The sequence below is a fragment of the Suncus etruscus genome, chromosome 6, assembly GCF_024139225.1.
Source record: "Suncus etruscus isolate mSunEtr1 chromosome 6, mSunEtr1.pri.cur, whole genome shotgun sequence".
Taxonomy (NCBI): Eukaryota; Metazoa; Chordata; class Mammalia; order Eulipotyphla; family Soricidae; genus Suncus; species Suncus etruscus.
Window position 1 is genome coordinate 98,421,881 of NC_064853.1, and position 26,705 is coordinate 98,448,585.

The 26,705-nt window shown below is 53.2% G+C and overlaps 1 protein-coding gene across 1 annotated transcript; it reads left to right on the forward strand.

Moving 5' to 3' along the window:
• Positions 1-11,629: 11,629 nt before the first annotated feature.
• FOXL2 (forkhead box L2) lies at positions 11,630-16,256 on the forward strand. Its single transcript, XM_049775609.1, has 2 exons — positions 11,630-11,670; positions 14,597-16,256. The coding sequence occupies exons 1-2, from the start codon at positions 11,630-11,632 to the stop codon at positions 16,254-16,256; spliced, it is 1,701 nt and encodes a 566-aa protein (XP_049631566.1).
• The last annotated feature ends 10,449 nt before the right edge of the window (positions 16,257-26,705 follow it).

Here is a 26,705-nt window from a genome sequence, read left to right on the forward strand (position 1 = left end):
ACTCGATCCTGCCAGATGAGCTCTGAGGTAGATTCCTGACCTCTTCCCAAGTGCACCCCAACACATGTTTCACACCATCGCCTTCCTGCCAGGGAGCCCAGGCCTGCAGCCTATACCACACACCACTAAGCAGGACAGAACCCATCAGGACCTGCTGAGCCTCCTCACCCCAGAAGTTCCCATCCAGCAGCCAAGTCCACTTCCTAAATGGGCATACTCCTCTTCCTTGGATCTGCCCTTTCCCTGTGTGGGAATTCCTTGTGTTCCCAATTGCCCACATTCTACCACCATCATTCTGCCAAGCAAACAAGCCCACTTCCTGCTCTCCCATCCCACATCCTGAAGGACCTGAGGATAAAGTCCAAGGCCCTTGGAATCCCACACCTTAGGAGTGGAGCATGTCCACTGTTTAGATGACTGTCCACCACACACCCCACTAACACTGGGCACAGTCACCTCAGCCCAAAGCTTCTCTGAGAATACTATGGCCTCCCCACCAGGAATCCTTTCTTCACAGGCTTCTTGCTTACTTCTTATTTCCCCACCCCTCCCTGTTCTCACTCAGCCCTCAGAGAACCCCAACCTCACTTCTTTTCCAGAAACTTTCCCATGCTCATCACACCCATCACCCATTCAAACCACACCCACACACACCCATTCAAACCACTCCCACACACCACCCTGAAGAGAGAAACAAGTCCTGCTGCTCCAGACCCCCATATCTAGCCACTGTCTAGGGAATGCCTGGCTACAAGCTTTTGAATGCAAATGTGGATGGATGAAGGAATGAATGACCAATTCTAGCAACCTCCTAGAGGCTGTCCTGGCAGGCAGGGGGACAGACAACCCATCCTGTGCTGTCTCACTTATGGAGCATAAGCAGGTACTCCTGGCATTTAATGTTCACAAACAATTCTGTCCTAAAACCCCAGGAACCCAAGAAAACCCCAGGAGCCCAAGGAAAGCCTCCACTAGGGTTTGAAGAGAAACCCCATACTGAAGTTGCCTAGATCATCCTTAACCCCAGAGCTTAGAGAGGAGGAGGATAGAAAAAGAATGTAATCAAGGTGGGAAGGCATAAGATGTAAAAGTAATAGGAGAACACGGGTTGGGATTTCCTTATATTGATGATGGGGGAACATGGTATCCAAAGCACAGATTCAACAACACCGAAACAGAGGAGCTAAGCTGCAACTACCAAACTTTGTAGTGTGTCTACCAAGGTGGATGCAGGGAGTGGAGATCGAGTGTGGGGGATGTTGGTCTATGGGAACACTAGTGATGGGGTTAAGACTGGTGGTAGGATTGATGTTGAAACACTATATGCCTAAGACTCAACTATCAGTAACTTTGCAAATCATAGTTCTTTAACTAAGTAAAAAAGTGTTTGAAAGAGACAGAGAGGATACAGAGAGAGAGAGGGAGAGAGAGAGAGAAAAGAGAGAGAGTGAGAGAGAGAGAGAGAGAGAGAGAGAGAGCACTTTTGAGCCTGAGAAATGACAAGCTCCAGGGAAACATTGGATAAGGGTACTCCAAGTACAACAGGCATTGAAGAGCCAAAGCAACAGAACAGAGAGTAGGGAGTTTGTCTTGTATGATGCCACTAACTTGCTTGATCCCCTGTACCCCATAAGATTTCCTGAGTCTTCCAGGAGTGAACCTGGACTGCAGAGCCACTCTCCTGCGTGTGACACACACACACACACACACACACACACACACACACACACACACACCCATTGTAAAGGAGCCATTTCCCAGGGACTTGAGCTTCAGAGGAAGGGTCAGGGTGCAGAGAAGGAACCCAGATTATGCGTAAACAGCAGTGTGGGTGAATGTGTCTGAGTGTTCATGCACCCACACGCCCACCGGGCTGCTCCTCAAACTAAGACTGTCCTTGTCAGAAAAGGTCCCCAAAGTCTTTGCCCAGTCCCCTTTGCCAAGGCTGAGCCTGAACAACATGGGTATTACACATACACACACACACACACACACACACACACACACACACACACACACACACACACACCATCATCTGGACTTCAGCTGCCACCCCCCCTCTGGGCAGCTCCCTTTCTCCCACACAGCTGGGGAGAAGGGTCTCCCTTCCCCAGTAAGACCCTGGACTCTTCCAAGAATAAGCACCTAGCGAAGGGGCAAGGGGGCATCTATTGCAAACCAAGAATGCTAATGTCAAGATGGGAGGAGGCATGCGCATACACAATCCTGTGGGTAGGAGACAGCATCTCTGTGCTGCATGGCCTCCCAGTACTCCAAGAACCCCAGTTTGTCCCCATTTGTCCCATTTCTCCGTGTGGCCAGTTCACATACCAGACTCACCGTAGGTGCCTCAGCAGAGAGAAAGCAAGCTCCAGCTACCACCTCAGGCGTAGCCGCCTAAGGTGCCTCCTGATGAAAGAAGTGGTAGGAGAAAGCCCCAGAGATCCCATGAGCCTGTTTCTGGCCTCTAGGAGCCCAGGCAAACCAGGAGCACCCCCATGCACATGCTCAATATGTGTCTCAGTTCCCTCCTGTGGGTGCCTCTCTTCCCCAATTAAATCCTGCACAGAGCCACACAAACTGTTTCCTTTGGAATGTTTCCTTGTTTTCCAGACGAATCTTCACCTAGGAGGTTTCTTTTTTTTTTATTAATAGTTTTATTTTTATCTTTTCTCTGATCAATCTCCTTTATGCTTTTTTTTAATTTTTTATTTAAACAACTTTATTACATACATGATTGTGTTTGGGTTTCAGTCATGTAAATGTGCAACCTCCAACTCTCAACATTTTCTGTTTTTTTCAATTTTTATTATAACACCATACTTTACCAAATTGTTTATAATACAGTTACTTTAGGCATTAAGAATTCAAACATCAGGGTCCAGAGAGATAGCACAGCGGTGTTTGCCTTGCAAGCAGCCGATCCAGGACCTAAGGTGGTTGGTTCAAATCCTGGTGTCCCATATGGTCCCGCGTGCCTGCCAGGAGCTATTTCTGACAGCCGGGAGTAACCCCTGAGCACCGCAGGGTGTAGCCCAAAAACCAAAAAAAAAAAAAAAAGAATTCAAACACCAGGGGCCGGAGAAATAGCATGGAAGTAGGGCACTTGCCTTGCATGCAGAAGGATGGTGGTTCAAATCCCAGCATCCTATATAGTCCCCTGAGCCTGCCAGGAGCGATTTCTGAGCTTAGAGCCAAAATCAACCCCTGAGCGCTGCCAGGTGTGACCCAAAAACAAAACAAAACAAAAAAATTCAAACACCAATCTTATCATCACTGTGACCTCCCCTTCCCCATTGTCCCCAATCCCCTCACCACCACTCTACCCTGCCTCCATGCAGGCACAAACAAATTTACTTCATAGTGCTTGTCACAACACAAAGGCAAATGGAATTATCCAAACTTAGATCAGCAAAGGTCTATTTGCAGTAATTATTCTATCTCTCCATGGTGTTAGTTACTAAAGTCAGTATCTAAGGATTTATTGGGCTGTGCTTGGTGCTAGTGGAGCCTTCTGTGTTACTGTTTGGGCTCACTGTGCTTAGTAGATTTCTGTCTAACTTTCCCATCAGACTTCCTGTGCCCTACTGGGCTGACACTACTCTAAGATATGGAGGTCTTGCACAGCAGCACAGGTAGAAGACGAGAGACGTTTTTCCACCAGGCACATGAGTTGTTATGGGAAGAAGAGAATAGAGGTGACTATGTGTAGGTGGGAGAGGGGGGGCTCCCAGGTAGTAAAGCGGCAAAGAAACACACAAGATCAGCAGTGATTACAGAGCTAGAAGGAAGTCCAGACAAGGTAGAGAGCCGTCTACTGATTAGGAGGTGACCCTTGGGCAGCTGTGACAATGAACTGAGAAGTGGTTGATGGGAACTAGTCACCTCGACCAGGCCCAAGTATGGTAACCTCAAGGCCCATGTGACTAGGAGGATGTACTTCTAGTTTGGAGAAAAAGAACAGTGCACAAGAACAAAAAATATTTCCAAAATAGACATGCTGAGATGGTGAACGGTTGACAAAGGGGCACATCTAACTCACTTGCAGAGCCTCCTGCTCCTTCTAGCATGCAGCAAACACTTGGGAAACATTTGTGTTAACAGAGGAGGTAGCTCAGTGGCTAAGCACATGCTTTAGTATGTATCATGTATGAGGACCTGGGCCCCTTAGCACACTAACCCCAGAAATAAATAATAAAGGGAAAAAAAGTGCTTCTGTTTGGGCTGAAGTGATAGTGGTGGTGTGCCTTGCATGTGGCAAACCTGGGTTTGATCCTTGGCATCCCATTTGGTCCCCCAATTGCACAGCAGTGATCCTTAAGTGCAGAGCCAAGAGCCACCCCTGTGTACAGCCTGGCATGGCCCAAAAACAAGACAAAGTGCTTTTGGAAAGTGTGCTGGTTTGCCTCCTAATCAGAAGGGCCAAGCATAATTTTTTTTCCCTGACATCCATGGCACTTACCTGGGCATCTGGCAGGCCCACAGCTGAAGATAACTTTGATGAAAGCACAATATGCTGGATTCTGGACTATACTGTGGCACTACAGGCAAGCTCAGCCCTGCCCTGGTGTGACCTGCCAGGACTCCCTCGATTCCCCTGCCAAAAATCCTGCCTGTTACCCCTTCACTCCCATGGCTCCTGTGTCTTGGTGCCAAGAGCGCCCTACCCAGGGAATTCATTCACTGCTTTCCAACCCCATGACCAAAACAATCTGCAAAGAATATGGGGTTCAGCTCATGCATGGGAAGAGACGAAGGGTGTGATGATTTGCTTGTCCTTTTCTTTTTTCTTCCTTTCTCCTCTAAGGTGGCAGTCACAGCCCAGATCTTCCTAACCACACAGAAGGCCACTCATGGCCACTTCTGTGTAGTTCCTCCATATACACTCAAAATCTCATTATCATTAAATTTTCTAGTCCTTTCTCATATCTAACCTAAGGGCCATCAAAGGGGTGACAAGAAAAAATTCCTGGGGCTGGAGAGATAGCATAAAGATAAGGCATTTGCCTTGCATGCAGAAGGTCCGTTTGAATCCCAGCATCCCATATGGTTCCCCGAGCCGGCCAGGAGCGATTTCTGAATGTAAAGCTAGGAGTAACCCTTGAGCGCTGCCAGGTGTGAGCCAAAAATCAAAAAAAAAAAAAAAAAAAAAAGGAATTCCTCTTTGTGGAATTTTCCAGTTATTAACAAACTTATTAATGTCATTTTGCAAATGAAACCAATAAAAGCTCTAGGAAGTGATCAACAGCTGTGAAAACTTAAGAGAAAAATCTTGACATGAATGTGTCCTGGTAAAACCAAATTGTGCCCAAGTGTTCTTGCCAAAATATCAGCCCTAGGGTGAGAGATGGCTCAAAGAGCCAAGCACATGTTTTGCATGCTGAAAGCCAGGTTTAGTCCCTGGCACTTCATGGTCCCCTTCATTCAACAGGAAACAGACCCTGAGCAGCACAAGGTATGGCTCAAAACAAAAACAAACAAAATCAAAATCTTAAGACTGCTGATTCACTAAGATACAGAAAATGACTGAAAAGGAAAAAAACTCCACTGAGATGCAATTAACAAAATCCAGATTACAGAAGACAATCAGATAAGAGGTCCACAACTTTTTAACAGATGGTGGAAGGAGGAAAAATCAGGGAAGATGTATTTAAAGAATAGGAACCAGAGCCAGAGAAATAGGTGCTTGCCTTAGATACAACAGAGCCAATTCGATCCTTGGAACCACAAGACCAAAAGTGATCCCTGAGCACAGAACCATGAGTAAACCTAAACATCTCCAGGTGTGGCCCAAAAAGCAAACAAGAGTTGATATAATCAAGTCAAGTAGGTAAGGCAAGCAAGGCCTTGGTAGTGGCCGTCCAGGATTTGAAGGTAATAGAAGCACTTGTAAAGACACTCACTGGATACCTGAGATGCAGACAGTTTACTATGTGTGAACTATTCAGCAGACACGCAGCACAAGCACACAAGCACAGGGAAATGTCACACAAGGGAAATGTCCTTCGAAGACCTGCCATAAGAAACACAAAGCTCAGCTCTTTTCCTTCCTTTCCTCCATACTACATTCAAGTCCATTACCTAAATAAAAGTGACCCCCTGGAACTCAGGATTGAGCTGCCATATGATCCAGCAATTTCACTTTTGGGTATCTATCTCCAGGACAGAAAAAAAATCATCCAAAAAAGATGTATGGGGGCCAGAGCGAAAGCATAGCAGGGAGGGCATTTGCCTTGCATGGGCCGACCTGAGTTCGATCCCCTGTATCCCACATGGTCCCCGAACCTGCCAGGAGTAATTTCAGAGTGCAGAGTCAGGAGTAAGTCCTGACCACTACTGGGTGTTGCCCCCCCCCCAAAAAAAAAAGGACATATGAACACCACTACTTATCACAGCAGTTCATACAATAGCTGAGATGGAATGAATTTAGATATCCAACAATAGATGAGTGTATCATGAAGATGTGGTATCTATACATATAAATGTATATGCATATATGTCATGGAATAATACTACATAGCTCTAAAGAATGATGCAATCGGGAATTTGCTGCCACATGGATGGAACTGGAAGATATTATATTAAATAAAGTAAGCCATAAGGATAAATACAGGCCTATATCACTTATAGGGGTATTTAGAATAACTACATGAAGGAATGCAATGGTTTAAGTGGGGGTTGCCTAGAACACTCTTGAATACAGTGAGGAGAAGGAAAGAAATAGGGGAGGAAGAGGAAAGGTAAGTGTGGAATAAGGAAGGAACAAAGGTCAGGAGATTCATATACGTTGGTTGTATTAAGAAAGGACAGAACTGGGCCCGGAGAGATAGCACAGCGGCGTTTGCCTTGCAAGCAGCCGATCCAGGACCAAAGGTGGCTGGTTCGAATCCCGGTGTCCCATATGGTCCCCCGTGCCTGCCAGGAGCTATTTCTGAGCAGACAGCCAGGAGTAACCCCTGAGCACCGCCGGGTGTGGCCCAAAAACCAAAAAAAAAAAAAAAATCACTCCTGGCTTGGGGGACTATATGGGATGCCTGGGGATTGAATCATGGTCCGTCCTAGGTTAGCATGTGCAAGGCAAATGCACTACCACTTGCGCCACCACTCTGGCCCCAGTACTTTTTTTTCAATAATGTATTTATTTAAGCACCTTGATTACAGACATGATTGCAGTTGGGGTTCAGTCATATAAAGAACATCGCCCATCACCAGTTCAACATTCCCACCACCAATGCTCCCTCTCCCACCTTCCCAACCCCTGCCTGTATTCAAGACAGGCATTCTACTTCTCTCACTCATTGACATTGTCACCATAGTTGTCAGTGTAGTTATTTAACTGCACTCACCACTTTTGTGTGAGCTTCATTCATATCGTGAGTCAGTACTTCTGGCCCTCATCTTTATTTTTTCTGGGCATTATTACAATAATGTCTTTTGTTTTTCTTAGAACCCATAGATGAGTAAGACTATTCTGTGTGTATCTCTCTCCTTTTGACTTATTTCACTTAGCATAATAGTTTCCATGTCCATCCACATATAGGAAAATTTCATGACTTCATCTCTCCTGACGGCCGCATAATATTCCATTGTGTATATGTACCACCATTTCTTTAGCCATTCATCTGTGGAAGGGCATCTTGGTTGTTTCCAGATTCTGGCTATTGTAAATAGCACTGCAATGAATATAGGTGTGAGGAAGGGATTTTTGAATTGTATTTTTTTTTTTTTGTTCTTGGATATATCCCTAAGAGTGGTATAGCTGGATCATATGGGAGCTCAATTTCCAGTTTTTTGAGGAATCTCCATAGTGTTTTCCATAAAGGCTGGACTAGACAGCATTCTCACCAACAATCAGAGTTCCTTTCTCCCCACATTCCCACCAGCACCAATTGTTCTTATTCTGTGGCGTGAGATGGTACCTAATAGTTGTTAAAATACTTTTTAAAAAAATTGTAGGGGGGGCCGGGCGGTGGCGCTGGAGGTAAGGTGCCTGCCTTGCCTGCGCTAACCTAGGACGGACCGCGGTTCGATCCCCCGGTGCCCCATATGGTCCCCCAAGAAGCCAGGAGCAACTTCTGAGCGCATAGCCAGGAGTAACCCCTGAGCGTCACAGGGTGTGGCCCAAAAACCAAAAAAAAAAAAAATTGTAGGGGCCAGAGAGATAGCATGGAGGTAAGGCATTTGCCTTTCATGCAAAGGTCATCAGTTCGAATCCCAGAGTCCTATATGGTCCCCCGAGCCTGCCAGGAGCAATTTCTGAGCCTGGAGCCAGGAATAACCCCTGAGCACTGCTGGGTGTGACCCAAAAAACAAAAACAAAAAAAAAAAATTGAAAGTGACCTTTTGGTACTGGAGAGATAGAACAGCAGGTATGGCACTAACCTTGCATATGGTTTACCTATGCAGAGTCCTACCAGAGATGATCTGAGCCCAGAGCCAGGAGTAAGTCCTGAGTATGATTTATGTGACCCAAAAATAGACAAGTGAGAGTGATGGTTCAACTGGAGCCAATGTTTTTATTTTATTTTATTTTTATTTCTTTTGGAGCCAATGTTTTCATCACCCAGTACTGCATGATATATTCCAAGCACACCCAGAAGAGCTGAGAGAGACATGACCCAAACCCCCAGAATCAAAAAAAAAAAATCTCACTTCCTGAGAAGGTGAAGTAACTCAGTGGGTGTGGAGTACTTGCTTTGTATACAGGAGGCTTTGTCTCTGTCCACATGGTCCCCTGAGCACCTCTAGAGGATCCTTGAGCACTGAGCTTGGAGTAACCTCAGCACCACTGGTTGTGATTAAAAGAGAAACAAAGGAGCTGGAGAGATAGTACAGTCAGTAGAGGGCTTTCTTGGAAATGCCTGACCCAGGTTCGAACCTCTGCATCCCACGTGGATCCCAGACAGGATCCAGCCAGGAGTGATTTCTAAGTGCAGAGCCAGGAATATCTGCTGAATATTACCAGGCTTGACAGAGGGAGAGAGAGAGAGAAAGGGGGAGGGCAGAGAGATAACATGGAGTAAGGCATTTGTCTTTCATGCAGAAGGTCAGTGGTTCGAAACCTGGCATCCCATATGGTTCCCTGTGCCTGCCAGGGGCAATTTGTGAGCATGGAGCCAGGAGTGACCCCTGAGTGCTGCCGGATGTGACCCAAAAACTAAGAGAGAGAGAGAAAGAGAGAGAGAGAGAGAGAGAACAAAAATGGCCCCACAGGTGGGTGTCCAGAACTTTGGTGAAAAATGGACAAGGTCCTAAGAACCCCAAAGAAAAGTATGGTGTGGTCATACTTTGCAGCCAATTGAGGCAGGGTTTGTGCAAAGGAGAATTTTGTGGCAAAGGTTAGTATGAATGGTGCCAACAAGTTCTCACCATGCTGGGAGATGACCATGATGGACCTTGTGTCCTCTCCTAAGGCGGCATCTGCACAGCCAGTGGCTCAAATCAGTAGTGCTCTTCAGTGGCCCTACCCCTACCCATCTAGTATGCCCTTTGCTGGAAATCCCACTTGGTGGCAAGGAAGGGGTATGGCTGGATCCTGTGGGAAACAGGGCCACCTTCCCATCCCAGGGTATCCCCTGGGCCTGAGACCCAACCACTGGGAAACACAGTGAGGCTGGGTGAGACATGGACAGGGTCTGCCCCTTAGAGGTTGGGTGGCCAAGAAGGCAGGACACAAAAACACAGGACTGGTTGCAGGGATAGTACAGTTCTCCTTGCCTTTCACTTGTTTGGGGCACAGGGGACCCAGGTTTGATCCCAAGGATCCCATATGGCTTCCTTAGCCCCACCAGGTTTGATCCCTGAGCAGAGCCAGGAGTGAGCTCTGAGCACCATTTAGTGTGACCACAAGATAAAACAACAAATCAAGGACACATCACACTCCTTGCTTTCTAAAGCTGCCAGGGGCAGGGGCAGGAACTCAATGGTTAAGGCTCTGAGCCTAGAGAGTGGAGGCTATGAATAACAGAGGAAGCTGGCCAGGTACCCCAGCCCTCTCTACTGGCTATCTTGAGATCCCTCTCTACTGGGATATCTTGAGATCCCTGTGGGTGACTTCCTGGGGCCTCTGACCTTTCTCTCTCTTACTCTCAGGAGGAGGGCTTCTGTGGCCACAGTGGGTCTAGCAGCCTGCTGGTCCATGGGCATAGGGACATGTGTCAGGAAAGTAAGACCAAAAGTCTGGCCTGCTGGGGGTGGGAGAACATTCTCAGCAACACTCACCAGCTCCTAACAGCTGCCAGTAAGCTCATCCCCGGGAACAGCAGGATCAATTCCTTGCCCTCCTCCTTCTCTCTTTCTCTGTCCCCGCTCTCTCCTCTCCCTTCCCTCTCACTGTCTCCCTCCACCTCTCCCCATCTTTCCTCTCCTCTTCATCATTTCTCTTTTTTTTTTTTAATAATATCTTATTTAAGCATCTTGATTACAAGCATGATGTGGTTGGGTTTCAGTCATGTAAAGAACACCCCTCCCCATCACCAGTGCAACAGTCCCATCACCAATGTCCCAAATCTCCCTCCTACCCATCCCAACCCCACCTGTACTTTTCACTTCCCTCATTCATTCACATGGTTATGATAGTTCTCAGTGTAGTTATTTCTCTAACTGCACGCATCACTCTTTCTGGTGAGCTTCATGAAGTGAGCTAGAACTTCCAGCCCTCCTCTCTGGGGATTATTACCATAATGTCATTAATTTTTCTTAAAACCCATAGATGAGTGAAACTATTCTGTCTATCTCTCTCCCTCTGACTTATTTCAGTTAGCATAATAGATTCCATGTACATTCATGTATAGGAACATTTCATGACTTCATCTCTCCTGACGGCTGCATAATATTCCATTGTGTATATGTACCACCGTTTCTTTAACCATTCATCTGTTGAAGGGCATCTTGGTTGTTTCCGGAGTCTTGGTATGGTAGAGTGCTGCAATGAATATAGGTGTCAGGATGGGATTTTTGTATTGCATTTTTTGTGTTCCTAGGGTATATCCCTAGGAGTGGTATTGCTCCTTCTTCTCCCTTGCACTTTTCCCTCTCATTCTCTCCCACTTTCTCTTTCCCCCTCTCCTGTCCCTCTCTTTTCCTCATACTTGCCCTCTTTCTCCTCCCTCATCCTCCCATCCCACATAAACCCCACATACACCCACACATACACCCCCACATAAACACATACCCCTGGCACCTCAGGGCCACCACCATAGGGGAGGATGACAGGGCAGAGCCACAGAGAGGGCAGATGGCCTGTGTGCTTCCACTTAGGGGTGGTGTTCAGAGTGGTTACTGGGCTAAGGGACACCTGGAGGCAGTCTTTCACTGTCCCCACTGGCTGAGTGACAGAAAAATCAATAATGGGCTGCTGAGAGTCACCTGCATCAGCAGGAAGGAGAAGATTGTCATGCTCTAGGCATTGGGCCCCCGATGAGGCCGGCAGATGCAGAGGTGGGTAAGGGTCTCTTCCAGCCCATAGCCTTGGAGGCTAGATCCTGGAAAAGGAGGGAAGACTGCGAGCTACAGACCACTCGCAGGGAAGCATTTTCAAAGCAATGGACTTCATTCATTAAAGGTAGGGACAGGGTTTTTAAAGGTAAGCTTTAGGCGGGAAACAGAATGTGGGTAATACAGCTTAGGCATGACAGCAACAAGATGGTATGTGAAGACAGCAGTCAAAAGGTACGTGGCATCATTGATTCGGATGGTATGCAAAGATAGCGGTTGCCATGCTCATGGCATCATTAAATCAGGAAGTATGTAAAGATAGTGGTTGCAATGCTTATGGCACTATTAGCCTAGACAATTTGTAAGGACAGGTTGTTTGACTTTTTCCTCAGCTCATCCTGCACTCGTTAACAGCAAGAACACAAGTCTCTAAACAGAGACTTACTTTTATATTCAAGGCAGAAATCCCCTTATTTCTCAGCCTCTCTCCCCACAGAAGATGAGAGACTAATGACTAATGACGTCAGCACAGAGATGGGGAGAGAGCTCTGGCATGGGATGGGCCTGTTTTTCTGGAGACCCAAGTCCAGGCTGAAGCTGAGCTTGGAAGGATGGGGGAGGGGCTCACCCCACTAGCCAGCCCTCTGCTTGGGGAGATAATGGAACTCACATATTTCAGGGATGGAGATTCAAGAGAAACTGGTATGTGTTTGGTGGCCAGCTAGGGAGCTGAGAACCCAGAAGCTTAGAGGGGGTGGAGTTCATGTGGGAGCGGAGATTCTGGTATGTGGCCTGAACCTCTGGGGCAGACCTGGTATCCCACCAGGAAGCCCCCCCAGCTTTAAGCCTGGGGCTCCTTGGTACCTGCTAGGCCCACAGATGCTCTGAGCCAGGTACAAAGTGTTCCCAGACAGGGCCACAGTCACCATGTAGGACGGAGACCCCCTTTCATCTGAGCCCTTTGATGGCCAGACCTGGCCCAGCCTCACCAAGCAAAGCAAGGTCCTCCTCAGTGCCCAGAAGTTTGAGAAGTTAGTCAGATGTGTCCGGCGCATTCTGGGGCACCGGTCCCCTCTCCCCACCTGTCAGTGAGCACAGAGTTTTGATTAGGGTTAACACTAGTGCCCCCCCCCCTTCCATCTTGGCTGCAGGAACCCTTGTCAGAGGGGCAGGAAGATGAGCTTGGGCACACACCCACCAGGAACCCTTTCTCTTGTAGTCTAGGATTTCCATCTTTAGGACTCAATGCTCCTGTTCCTTCCATTCAAAAATCCTAGAGAAAGTTCTCTGCCCTCCTCTTCCTCCTCCACAGGTACACACATATGTTATACTCAAGTATATTCATATGTACATACACACATTCACACGCTCATAAGCTCAAATATACACACGATGTCATATATTCACAGACCTACAATTCACACAAGCTCATGTGCCCATATATATGCTCCTATGCACACATTCACACACTCTTACATGTGCTGACACTCATACCCACCCACCTACATTCATACATGAACATTCACACACATGTATTCACTCACACAAATACATATTCACACATAGACACACATGTTCAACACACTTATACACTCTCAAACACACTCTCACACACTAGCTCACTCAGAAGCTGAAAGAGAGCCAGTGTGGAATGTGAATGGGTGAGTGTTGACACATGGGACAATGCTGTCACACCTGGCTGCAGCAGGGGGACAGAGCGGCCAGCCTGGGTGGTCAGATGAGAGCAGAGTCCTGGGGGAAGGGGCAGATCCAGCTGTCATCCCAGTTCAAGCCAAGGGAGAGAACAGGCTCTGGGTCAGTCTGCAGCAGTCCCAAGCCTAACTCCCACCCCCCACACAGTCAGATACCCTCAGGGCTTCAGTTAGCCTGCCCCTGTTTGGGGGTGGGAGATGGCTGAGCTCCAAATCCCAGAGCCATTTGCTATGGTGAGTGCAGGAAAGTGAGTTTAGGGGGTCGCTGTGCGGTGCTCCCTGGAGGATCCCTCTCATTCAGTGCTTGCTCTGCTGTCAGATCTTCAACAGGCTGATTTCAAAGATCCCACGCTCTGGCCTCCCTTTGCTCTCTAAATGCAGAGCAATGAAAGTGGCCTGTGAGTGCCGGGGTCCATACTGGATAAAGAGGGGTGATGGAATTGGACCACTCCAGACACCAGACATGTGTTCATCCGGGCCCCTCGAAGCCAAGAAGCTTGAAACACGAGTTCTCATCCCTATCTCCCTCCCTTCCTCCCTCCAAGGCCCTGAAGGTTGTTGACTGGTGAGGCCATGTCTGACTTCCAATAGTGTCAATGGGATCCCCCACCCCTCCACTACACACACACACACACACACACACACTAGCAGTCTCTCCCCATGGTAATTGGGTCCCCATCACACCTGCTGAGAGATGATAACTCAGTTCTGGAGAAACATCAGGACAAAAGTCTTCTTAGAGAAATACTGGATCCTATGTCTTTAGCTCAGCCTGTTGCTTTTCCTGAGTCTGTGCTGAAATTTGTATGCTGTAGGAAGAGGAAAGGAAGAGAGGAAAGAGGGAGGAAAGGAGAAAGAGGGAGGGGGGGAAGAAGGAAGGAAGGAAGGAAGGAAGGAAGGAAGGAAGGAAGGAAGGAAGGAAGGAAGGAAGGAAGGAAGGAAGGAAGGAAGGAAGGGAGGGAGGGAGGGAGGGAGGGAAGGGAAGGGAAGGGAAGGGAAGGGAAGGGAAGGGAAGGGAAGGGAAGGGAAGGGAAGGGAAGGGAAGGGAAGGGAGGGAGGGAGGGATGGGAGGGACGGAGGGAGGGAGGGGGAAGACAGAAAGAGAAGGAAGACACAGTGGCCCCCAGCTACTTTCACTCTGAGGGGCGGTAGGCACAAACCGTTCACCTCTAAGCCGGGCAGGGTCCGAACAGAGCATCGCTCCCTGCACTGGCGCATGTCTTGAGTACACCCCTCATGTATGTAAGCGCCCGCGTGCTGGCTCGCAGGCACAGACCTCCCCACGCTCTGTCCCTGCGACACCTGGGGGCCCCTCCGTCCTTCCCTTCCATCCCTGAGCTGAGCCCCAGGACCAGGCCGGCGTCCACGCGAGGGCACGGGCGCCGCGGGCTCTCGAGACCCTGAGTTCTCCGGAGCGGCGTCGGAGGAGCGGGCTCGTCCCGGCCCAGGGCCCCTGAACTGCTTGCCGGGGCGCCCGCGGGAGAAGGCGACGCGAGCGGCGGCCGGCCGGGCCGAGTCTCCGAGCAGCCCAGGGGCGCGCGCCGGTTCCGGGCCGCTGTCCTCCCGGAGGTCCGCCCGGCGCGGGTCCCAGCCGAGGGCGCGCTTTCTTTCCCCGGCGAGGCGGCGGCTCCCGGGGCCGGCGGGGGTGGGCCCGGCCGGAGGGCGGCGGGGAGGAGCGGGCGTGGCCCGGAGGGACTCGGCGGCCGCGGGCGCGGGCCGAGGGCGCCTGACGCAAGCGGAACTCGGCGGGGCCGCACACGCCGCGCGGACTCGGAGCGGGCCGGCCGGGCTCATCGCGCGTCGCGTCGCGCCTCGGGAGGGCGGCGGGGCGGGGGCGGGCGCGGGCCCCGAGGCGGGGAGGGGCGGCGGCGGCGGCGGGGCCCTGCTGGGCGCGGACTCGCCTCCCCTGGACAGAGGCTGAGCTGCCGAGCCGCCAGCCGCCCGGACCGGGAGCAGCGAACGGAACGGGACGGAACGGAACGGAACGGGACGTCCCGGCAGGAGCGCCGCGCCGAGGAGCCGCGGCCCCAGCCCGCCCGGCCGGCCGCCGCGATGGCCAGCTACCCGGAGCCCGCGCCCGCCGCCGCCCCGCCGAGCCCCGGCGCGCCCTCCGCCCCCGGCCCGGGCTCGGACCCCGGCCCGGCCGCCGCCAACGCCGCCAGCGCCGCCAGCGCCGAGCAGCCCCCCGCGGCGCAGAAGCCCCCGTACTCGTACGTGGCGCTCATCGCCATGGCCATCCGCGACAGCGCCGAGAAGCGCCTCACGCTCTCGGGCATCTACCAGTACATCGTGGCCAAGTTCCCCTTCTACGAGCGCAACAAGAAGGGCTGGCAGAACAGCATCCGCCACAACCTGAGCCTCAACGAGTGCTTCGTGAAGGTGCCGCGCGAGGGCGGCGGCGAGCGCAAGGGCAACTACTGGACGCTCGACCCGGCCTGCGAGGACATGTTCGAGAAGGGCAACTACCGCCGCCGCCGCCGCATGAAGCGGCCCTGCCGCCCGCCGCCCGCGCCCTTCGCGCCCAGCAAGCCGCCCTTCGGCGTCGGTGTCGGTGTCGGCGCGGCCGCCGACGGCCTGGGCTACCTGGCGCCGCCCAAGTACCTGCAGCCCGGCTTCCTGGGCGGCTCGTGGCCGCTGCCGCAGCCGCCGTCGCCGCTGCCCTACCCGGTGGCGTCCTGCCAGATGGCGGCGGCCGCCAAGGGCCTGGCGGGGCCCGCCGCCTCCTACGCGCCCTACCCGCGCGTGCAGAGCCTGGCGCTGCCCGCCTGCCCGCACCCCGGCGTGGGGAGCGCCTACAACGGCCTGGGCGGCCCGCCCGCCGCGCCCCCGCCGCCGCCGCCGCCGCCGCAGCAGCAGCACCCGCGCCCGCACCCGCACCCGCACGCCCACCACCTGCACGCCGCCGCCGCGCCGCCGCCCGCGCCGCCGCCCGCCCAGCTCGGCCCGGCCAGCCCGGCCGCCGCCGCGCCCCCCGCGCCGCCCGCGCCCGCCGGCGCCGCGGGCCTGCAGTTCGCCTGCGCCCGGCAGCCCGAGCTCGCCATGATGCAGTGCTCGTACTGGGACCACGACGGCAAGGCGGCCGCGCTGCACTCGCGCCTCGACCTCTAGAGCCCGCGCGCGCCGGGACTGGGAAGGCGCCGGCCCGGGGAGCGCAGCCGCCCGCGCGCGCGCGGGGTCCGGCCGCCCGGAGCCCCCCGCGCCCCGCGCCGCTCTTTTGTCTGCAGCGCTGCGCCCCGCGCCCGCCGGAGCGAGCTGGGTCCCGCGAGCGGCCTCCCCTACGCGCTCCCCGCAGGCCGCCCCCGAGCCCGGCGCTCCGAGCCCTCACCCCTGGCCCGAATTCCAGTTCCGACAGAGAGGAAGCGCCCGTGCGGGCCGGGGTGCGCCGGGGCCCGCCCGAGAAACGGACCCGCGAGGCCGGTTCGGCTCCCGTGCGCTCTGAGAACGCCCTTCCGAAGCCGCCGGAGCCGGGACTCCGGTGGGCCCCGCACCGCGGCTCCGAGGAGCCGACCCCGAGCCTTCCGCCCTCCAGGCCCCCACCCCGGGACCAGGCGACCGGTTGATGCTTTGCAGAAAAGAATCGGCGGGGCCGCGGTCAATGGTGTTCGAGAAATAGAGTTCTTTTTTCTCTTTTAAGGGAAAAAAGAAAGAAAAAAGAAACTCACCGGAAAACCGGCCACCTTTCTCGTGACCTCGGAGTTCGCTAAAGCCAAACGGGAAAGTTTGCCCTCACAACTGCTTTCCCAAAAAGCTCAGTGAAGAGAGGTAGGAGACTGGCAAACGACGGTTTTTCTCCAGGAATTGGAAGGTTTTTCTGCCCCCGGCCCTACGTACAAAATAAAATCGAAAACAAATTGCCCCATCTTTGATCAGGAGGTGTCTCTCCCTCCTTGTTCGTCCGCCCGGCCACGGTCGGTCGCGGGCGCCTGGAGGAAGGGACACTGCCTATCCTCGGTCTGGTTTTTGTTTGTCCAAAAGTTTGTTTTTGTTTTTGTTTTTCCAGCTTGGGGCTGGAAACCCGAGAGGCCCCGCAGTTGTGGTGGGTGGCAAGCGGGTTTGGGACCCAGGCCGGTGAGCCAAAGGCCACCACCAGCTTTTACCTGGGATTTTGTGACATTTCTTTGGGGGGACCAAATTGTTTTCTAGCCAGAACTAGAGCACTTTTGTTTGTTTTGTTTGTTGCTTTTTTTTCTTTTGTCTTGTCAATTCTTGAATAAATTTTTTTGGTTCTTTCTTTTAACCCGGACTTCGTTATTTCTATCATATCTACGGTTACCAAGCAGGTGGAGGGTGTTTTTCTGCAAAACCGTTTCCTTTTTTTTTCTTCAGATAGACCAGGGCTGAGAACGGCCGGAGTGGGGCCGTTATTGAAGTTGCTTTGTGTCCCTTTGGTTTGTTTGTTTTCTGGGTCATCGATGTTATGACTGTTCCGTGTCATCACAGAGACTTAATCCACCACTTCTTTCTTTTTTTCAAGTCACTGCTGCAGGTAGGCTTTGCTCTGGGTTTGCACACGCAAGCTTGTACCAGGTTTTACTTCTGACATGGTCACACCGAGTGTATGAGCTGAGTTCTACGTTTACATAGTTCCAGCCACAAGAGTTTATTCCAAATAGGTAAACAAATCCTGGTTGTGGGCAAACTCTGAGTTGCGAGCCTCAGTGTGAATGTAATGAGTGATGGCTGATGGTCTTTGTTATTGTTGATCATCAGAATTCACTTCTCTGAATATATGTGTCAGAGACAGGCTGCATTGCTCAGAAATTTTTTTTTTCTTTAAGTCCCTACCAAGACCCTTCAGATAACAAATTAGGAGCAAATAATGAACACCCAAGCTAAGTTGTCTGAATGGGCAGTTCACATGTTTTACATGTAGAAAACTGGAGTTTGATTTGAGCCCCCATCCTGCACTGCTTGGTACCTGGAAGATCAGGGGTGACTCGGTGCCCCCAAATCAGGAATAAATAACCCCTGAGCACTGCTGAGTATTACCCTCCCCTCAATAACAGTACTTCCACAAAAGGTTGGAAGTCTTGGTAGGATGAGGAGCAGTCGGGCAGATCTGAGATCGGTGGCCTTCATTCTAGCCTCCCACGGGACAATGCATTTCTTTTGGCTCTGGCTGCCTCTGCATTCGGCTTCAGAAGGGTCTCAAAAGCATAGTCCAGAGTTCCTGCCTGCCACCTACTCTGCCACTCTGGATATGAACTGCAAAGGCTGCAGGCCCGGGCCTGCCAGTGGTCTAGGGCCAGTTGAGTGCCACCAGGCCAAAACCTGCTATTTTCCCACTTTAGCTTCAGGGGTCAACCCATGGAAATGCAGGGTCCCTATTATGTGTACTTGAGCCCCATGGAAATTGGCTTCACTCAAGACACTCCTTCCTCCCCTTTTGGCATTCTCAAGGAGGCTAGAAAGTGGAGGAGGAGGCCAGGAGAGTTCTGAGAAACATCATTCTGAGACTGAGTGGAGCCTGCCAGAAAGCTGGGGAGCTCAGAAGAGCTAGCTCAGAAAGGGGCAGTGGCTTCACTGCAGCTGGAGGTCCCAGAAGCTGTGAGGCCTGGTGTCACACTTTGACTAAGGAGGGTTATAGAAAAGGAATTATGTCCTTGACGGCTGATCTGTCTATCAATTTATCAGTCCACTCTTCAGGTGGGTGCTTGGATGGTCTTTGTATGCAGCAGCGTTAGCTGTGTCCTGTGACAGATGAAAATGTGTCACTGTTCCCTCACCTGCTAAAGGTGGATGTTGAGAACACCGTAATAGTCTCATGGATACTCCTTGCTTACAGACTGCCCTGCAGATGCAGCTTCTATAGACTGCTGCCGGTGCATTGTGTACAGTCCTGCCATGCAGCAGCCTTGTGGGACAGTAACAGATACACACAGAGCCCTGGCTCCAGCCAGCCTAGCCCTCAGCACCCTCAACAGCAATCCCACACATAGAAAGCAGAGGAGGGAAGTGTCTGGCGTAGAGTCCTAGAGAGGAAAAGTTGGCCCCGGCTTCTTGGTAGGACAGAGTCTGGGGAGTAAAGGATAAAGCTGAAAAGCAAGAAGCACCCCCAAGGGTAAAGCTCCCCTTGTGATGAGGATGAAGTAAAGAGATTCCTGGTTTCTACCAGCATTGGAGGAAGTGAGAGGCACTGAATCCTACTTGTAGATTGCGGGTACTCCCAGGAAGACTCCCTGAGGGACTTCAATAGCAGACAGAGAAAATCAGTCAGGGGTCTCAAACTCAATTTACCTGGGGGCCACAGGAGGCAAAGTCAGGGTGATCCTTGAGTGCAAAGTCAGTAGTAAGCCTCGAACATTGGGGTGTGTGACCCAAACAACTAAAACAAAACAAAACAAAACAAAAAAAGATTCCTCTAGGGCAGGGCCACAAAATGTTGAACGGAGGGAGGGCCGTTTGTGGCCCGCGGGCCAGGCCTCAAGTTTGAGACCCCTGTGTCTAGGGGCTTCTCTAAAGCTCTCCAGTGAGTCATTCTCCACCACCACCCCAACTTCTGGCCTCTCATTTTCTCTTTCTCCTCACCCTCTTTGCACTTTGGAGTTCCTGTTAGAGGAGATGAACGAAGAAATTTTCTTGGTGAAAGTAAAAAGTATTTCCAGAGTGTTCCTGAAGTACAAGCAATTAAACCTCAGCATCACAGTCTGACTGGGCGGTGGGGCCCTGTGGTGGGTGCCTATATGTTAGCCAGGGTGGGCTGTTCATACAACCAGAAACGGACATGGCTGCCAAGTTCTGCTGTCTGCAAGAAGGCATTGCTCCACGTGCTCCTGAATGAGCTTGTTGTGATCTTGTGTGCTGGTAAACATCCTTGGCCAGAGCAGAGGAGAGGAACCCCTCCCCACATTGACAGGAAATTCTTGGTCACCCCATCCCCTAAGACTGCCCAGCCAAGAACTTTGCTTGGCTGGGGTAAAGGTAGTGGGAAAAGTACTGTGTTCTCAGGGAACCCAGGAATTATCTTGCTGAGTAGTACAAGCACCACTATATTTTGCAATGGGGCCCTGTGGGGACCTGGGGTATTCTTTTGGGTGACCACCTACTCCATAGGTTGTGCTGGCCCATTGTCTGCTCCTATGAGACAAGAGATCCAGCTTTGGATCCACTTGAAGCCCAGAACCTCCCACCTGGGTCCTGATGCCTCCAACCCCCTTACCCAGCTTTCCTGCCGCTAGTGCTGGAGCCTGAGGAGCCCCCTGGTGGTGGATAGGGGTCAGGACAAAGGACTGGAGCAGCTGAGAGTCACCTTCCTACCCCAGCTCTTCCTTAGGGTCAAGCAAAAAATAGGGCCTCCGGGGCCGGGTAGGTGGCGCTGGAGGTAAGGTGTCTGCCTTGCAAGCGCTAGCCAAGGAAGGACCGCGGTTCGATCCCCCGGCGTCCCATATGGTCCCCCCAAGCCAGGGGCGATTTCTGAGCACATAGCCAGGAGTAACCCCTGAGCGTCAAACGGGTGTGGCCCAAAAACCAAAAAAAAAAAAAAAAAATAGGGCCTCCACAGCCCTGGAGATTTCCCGCCCCTGGGGAGAGGGCAATTTCTTCACAAATACAGAGCCCAGAAACCCAAAATCTCTAAAGCTAAGGGAGGTGACCCAACAGTAAAGGGAACCCTGATTGTGCTCTCCATGTCCCTGACCCTGCTGACAGGACCCCCTGTGTGTGTGGGAGGAAGCCAGATTCAAGGGGGGTCAGGAAACCCCTCCATAGCCGGCTGTTTGCTGAGCCTGCTCCAGATTTGCAAGAAGTAGGACACGCTGATATGAGACCAGGTTAGCCCAGAAAGGTGGAGGGAGGGGGGTAAGCACAAGGATCAGAGCCCAATCCATTGGAGGAAACTAGTCTGGCAAGCTATTTTGATGATTGTGGAACTCTGGGCAAATTTTTGTTTTTATCATCCATAAAATAGAATGATACGTACTGTGCAGGACTATTAAAAAAAAAAAACCACTGTTCTCAAGACGAAGTATTTGATGTTTAATAGATGGCAATAAGGATTTCGTCCAAAAGGAAGGAAGGAAGGAAGGAGGGAAGGAAGGGAGGGAGGGAGGGAGGAAGGAAGGGAGGGAGGGAGGGAGGAAGGAAGGAAGGAAGGAAGGAAGGAAGGAAGGAAGGAAGGAAGGAAGGAAGGAAGGAAGGAAGGAAGGAAGGAAGGAAGGAAGGAGGGAAGGAGGGAGGGAGGAAGGAAGGAGGGAGGGAGGGCGGAAGAGTGGGTGGGAGGAAGAGAGGGTGGGAGAGAGGCTGGGAGGGAGGAAGGAAAAGAAAGGTAGAAGAAAACACTTTGAGGGTTACTAAGAATGCTCTCACAGTGCCCACTAAGTTTTCTGCGTGCACTTAGACCCCAGACCACCCTGATATCTGGGGGCTGGCCGTGGCACTCACCTTCTGGTGTTCCCTAGCCCCTGTGGTTGAGATAGGCCATCCTGTCGCTATCTGGGTGAATTCCCCAATCCTGGGCCATACACACCACAGAGAAGAAAAAGCGGGAAATCCAGCGCTGCCAACGCAGGAAGCGGGTTCGCCCCGCCGGGGTGGGAGGCACCGCCTGCGAGTGGGTCCGGATGGTGGACTCCGCGCTCGGACGGCCCGGCTTGGTGCTTGGCGCTTCGGGGCCAGGTTCCCGTGCTGCCCAAGCCTGGCAGGCGGCGTCCCTCGGGCGAGCGCGCGGGTCAGGGAAAGCGCCCGGGCGAATTCTGCGCAAAGAGCAGCGCGCCGGGGACCAGCTGCCAAGGGGACGTTTGCAGACCGAGAGGACTCGCCTGGCCCGCGGCCCCCAGTCTCCACGCCTTCCTCCGGGGAAGCCCTTCCCTCTGCGCAAAGGCAAAGGCAGGCTGATGACCAGAAGGGAGATGCCCGGTGGAGCGGGAGAGGGGGTCCGAGGAGCCGTCCTGCCTCTGGGCGTGGAGGGAGGGGAATGCTGGTACCCGCCGCTGCTTAGGGAGGTGCGGGAGAAACTTGGACACGCGTTGGATAGACTCTCCCGGCCGCTGCCGGGCTGGTGCGCAGGAGTCGTGAGACGAAGCCCTCCCGCAGCGGCGGCGGCCTTTGTCTTCTGTCCTGACCCCAGTGGCGAACCGGCCGGGAAAGGCCGGTCCGAGCCAGCGCCATCCCGAGGCCCCCTCCGCTCGCTCGCCCCAAGGGACATGCAGTAACGGGGCTCCTCCGGGCTCTGCCCGCGGCCCCAGATCCAACAGAGCGTCGGTTGACCCACCCTGTCCACCGGACTCCCGCAGCTCCCTTGCTCGCCCGGTCCCACCGCTCCCTATTCCGGCCCGTCCAAGCTCCGGGCGGGAACTCCGGGCTGGTCGGAGGATGCGCCTCCCGGGCTCTGCGTGGGAGCGCTCGGGCGGGCGTCGGGGCCACCGGGTCGGCGGCCCAGATCAAATCGAACCGGCCTGGGCCCGCCGTGCCTCGGCATGCTCCGCACCTCCTCCAGGGCTGAGCACTTTCTCCGCCTCTCTCCGTCTGGGGGAGAAGGAGGTTCTGTGGACCCGGCGGGAAAGCGGGAGTGGCCCTCACCTCGTGGCCCCCGGAGCCGAGCAGCGCACCCAGGTGAGGTCGGAGCCGCGCCGCCCACGGAAAGGCCACGGGGGGCGGTGGCGGCGGAGTGGAACTGGCTCATGCCTGCCCCGCACTCTTCCGGCATCTCCCCATTTGGAGATCGACTCTGTGCGTCTCTGTGCAGGGTGGCTGGTGAAGAGACGGGTTCAGGGCCTCCTTCCCCGAACTCGGAGACCTGGATCCATCCTTTACCCTCATTCCTGGGGTCCCCTGTGGAGAAGGGAGATCCCAATCTAGATGTGGGACATGAGGGCTGTAATCTGCGGCTGGGAGCGCCTCTGCTCGTCCAGCTCACGCCTTTTACCTCCCACCAGCCGCTAGACGCTCTGGCCCACACTGAAACCGGAGCTGCCCCAGGCTAGCAGATGAGATAAAGGAGGCCCGTGGAGACCGGGCTTGCACCGGATCCGGGTTTTCCCGCACCTTGGAGCGTCACGCAACCCTCTTCCCTTTCCGCCTATGGGCTCTAAACCAGAGAGACCAATGGAACACCAATGGAAGGCCGTGTAGTGTTTACAGGCACCAAGTGCTGACTTAGCATGCGGGAGTGCGTGCCACGCTACGTCCCTGTCGTGTACCCTTGCCATTCGACTTGGGAGACAGGTGGATGCATGTGCACGCATGTGGTGTTCCCCTGCTCCCGGGTAGCCTGTTTCTGCTCTGCTGGTTCACACGCAACCCGGGCTGATGCTCTCTCTAAACGCAAGCCTTTTCCAAGACCTGTAAATTTGCAGTCACTTTTTCTAACTGTTCTGGCATGCGCTCTCTTTCCGTTTAGACGGGCATCAAGAAGGTGCTGGCTGGCTCCTTTGCCAGCCGTCCTTGAAGAGTGAGCGCCTCGGCCAGCCAAAAAGCCCTTGAGACTGTTGAACGTGACTTTAGCCTGTTCAGTCACCAGAGACCCACCCCACCCCCAAGTCCACCCCATCCCCAAGTCCTTAGCCTGGCTAGGCTTCCGCAGAGACCCTGAGTGCTGCTAAGTTAGGGCTTTCCAACTTCTGCGCTGCTGAGCGCGCTCCTCTGGGGAACAGTGGAACAGGGGAGACTTGCGAGGAGCTCACAACTCATCAGCAGCCTACAGTGAGAAATACCCCGAAACTACAGGGGCTCGCTATTTTGAAACCCGGAGGCCCTTCGTTGCCAAGTAAGACAGACTGTGACAGGGTCCTTCTACCCCACAGCAACCCCACAACTTTCTCCGACAACCAGCGTCGGAGAGCCCAGAAGAAACTTGAAATCATCCCATTCTCCTTCTGTCTCAGTCACTAACGAATTCGAGAGACTCGTTTGACTGGAGTCTGAGCTGGGGGCACACAAGTAGCTCCTGATCCAAAAGCCAAGAAGTGATGGGGCGCGGGGGTGGAAACCTCCAACCAAGGGTCCGATCCTGGCGCCCTAAACGGCGGCCCTCGCGCTCAGCACTGCCGGGTCGTGCTGGCCCAGACCTTGCTTTCCTGGTTCTCCGGCACCACTGACCCTCTCCCACCACCTCTCCTACAATCTGCAATTCGCTGCTCGAATTCCCAGTAGCGTCTGCCTCTTGCTTCCTCGCCTGAGCTCTGCTTTCACGTTCCCCCGACCTTCCCGCTCAGCCCGGCCCTTGCTCGGCGACAGTGCAGCTGACCACAGCTCAATGAGGTCCTTTGGCTTATGGCAGACTAGAGGTGGCTGATCCCGGGTCCCCAGGCCGCCCCACTTCGCGGGAGCCTGGGCCCAGGACTGGAGCCCGCGCGTGGGCCCCGAGGTCGCCCAGAGGCCGAGCTCGCAACCCCAAGACTGCCCTCTGCTGGCGCCCGGAGGCGTGGGCACCACCCCGTCTCGAGTGCAGCGGTCGCGGGGACGCCCCGGGAGCTTCCGAGGCCGGCGGACCCCGGCGCGCCCAGAGGGCGAGCTTCTCTTCCCGCCGGGCCCGGGAGTGACCGCCGCACCCGCGGCCGCTGCGAAGGACCTCCGGTCGCTCCCAGCCCCGCGACTCTGGCTGCAAATAAGCCCTCTCCTGGGGACCGGCCAAGACGCTGAGCCCCCGGGCCGCTGCTCTGTGAATTCTCCCGGGGTCGCGGGCCACAGTCACTAGGAACGAAGGGGCGTCGCAGGGAGAAGCGGGATTTTGCAGAGGACAACCCAGAGCATCCCGAAGGCCACCCCGGACTTCTGGCTGCGCTCAGGCTCCCAATGCAACCAAGGGCTCACAGCGCCCTGCTGGGCAACCCGTGGCGAGCGGCTCGGCCCACCTCGGACCTCCCAACGCCCGCGACCGCGTCCTTGGCACTTGGCTGCCCCTGCCGCCCCGATCAAACCCAGAGCTCACGGACGGAAATGGCCCTTCCCTCCCCGCATCGCGCGTGGCCTCTCTGGGGTCTTCCTGGAGACGACCGCTGGGGTTCAGGACGCATCCATCCGGGCTGAAATCCGGTGGGGTAAAAATAACACTGCCCTGCGCTTTCGGGGGCCTTTGTAGCAGGATTATGCACCGTGTGCATTTTTGTTCTCCTACTTAGCGATTGTTCCAATAGGAGAAAATTGGGAGAACTAAGAAAACTTTACCAGGCACAATAAATTTTTAATGAGCAATTCGAGCGGGGGAGACAGCTCAGACTCCAGGTGCTACTTTGCAGGCCCCGGGCAGGAGGAAGCCCAGAGCCGCATGGGTGACCCCGGTGATGTTCCCCAGCATCACGGGGTCCTAGACCCAACCCCTCCAGTGGCCAAATACCTCTGGATGTGTCCCTCAAAAACTGGAGCACTGATTGGGGGCTCCCCCCCAAATTAAAAATAAATAGGAGTGATACTCCTGGCAGTACTGGGGGCCACCAAAGCTGCACCCAGTGGAGTTCAGGGGATGTTCCATGGGGTACAAGGATCCCACCTGAGCTACATGCAAAGCAAGTGCTCCATCACTTGAGTTTTATTCCCCAGCCCCCAGAATTCAATTTTTCAAAAACAAAAGTTACAGCTAATCCCCGCCCCCCCCAAGGTAATCACAGGTAACTTTTTGGTAATGTCCCTTCAGCCTTTACTTTTATTTTTAATAAGTCCAATTTATATTGTTAAAAGAATACTTTTTCACATCTGCTTGGTTTCTCTTTATTAAGGGGGGGGCACATCCAGTTGTGCTCAGAGCTTATTCCTGGCTCTGTGCTCAGGGATCACTCGTGGCAGTATTTGGGGGACTATATGGAGTGCCAGGATTGAACCTGGATTGGTTCAAGTACTTCACAAGGCAAGTGCTTTACCCACTGTATTTTTTCTGCCAAAGAAGAAGATGCTTTACTAAAAATTGTAATCTTGCCTCCTGTATCTTTTATTTTTAACTTTTTGTTTTGTTCTGGGTCACACTGTACAGTGTTAGGGTTGGAACCCCACTTGCCACACGCAACACATCTGTATGTGCTTCCCCACAGTCCCTGTGAGCTGGGTTTCAAAGTGTATTATCTTTTGGGAAATTTGTATTTATTTGGGAGCCACACCTGGAGATGCTCAGGGCTTATTCCTAGCTCTGTGTTCAAGGACCACTTCTGACAGTGCTCTGGAGACCCATATGTAAATGCTGGGATTGGAATCCTGTCATCTGTGTGCATAGCAAGCACCCTGCCTACTATACTATCTCTCTGTGTGCAGTATCTTGAAATTGTCAAACATACCTTCACTTGGGTCTTGTTTCTTCCTTTTTGGAAGCTGCATGGCTTGAGAAACACTGTTCAACCTCCCGGAACTGTTTCTTAAAATTGGGAAATTGGCGATGATTTTTGAGCTTGAGCATTTGTAAGCATTCAGATAATTGGACTATTAGCTTTATGCCTAGACACAGACTTTTCCGTGCAAGGTAACTGCTGCTCTTTTGGCCCCTCCAGCTGCTACTACTGTTGCTCCTGGCACCGCCCTAAGGAGTTCCATGATTGCCCTCTCCCTCAACTCCTGACCCCCTGTACTGGGAAACGTAAGTCTGAATTCTGGCACTACGCCGGGTCCAGGTTCTCAGGGTTGAGGAGTCATTTCCAG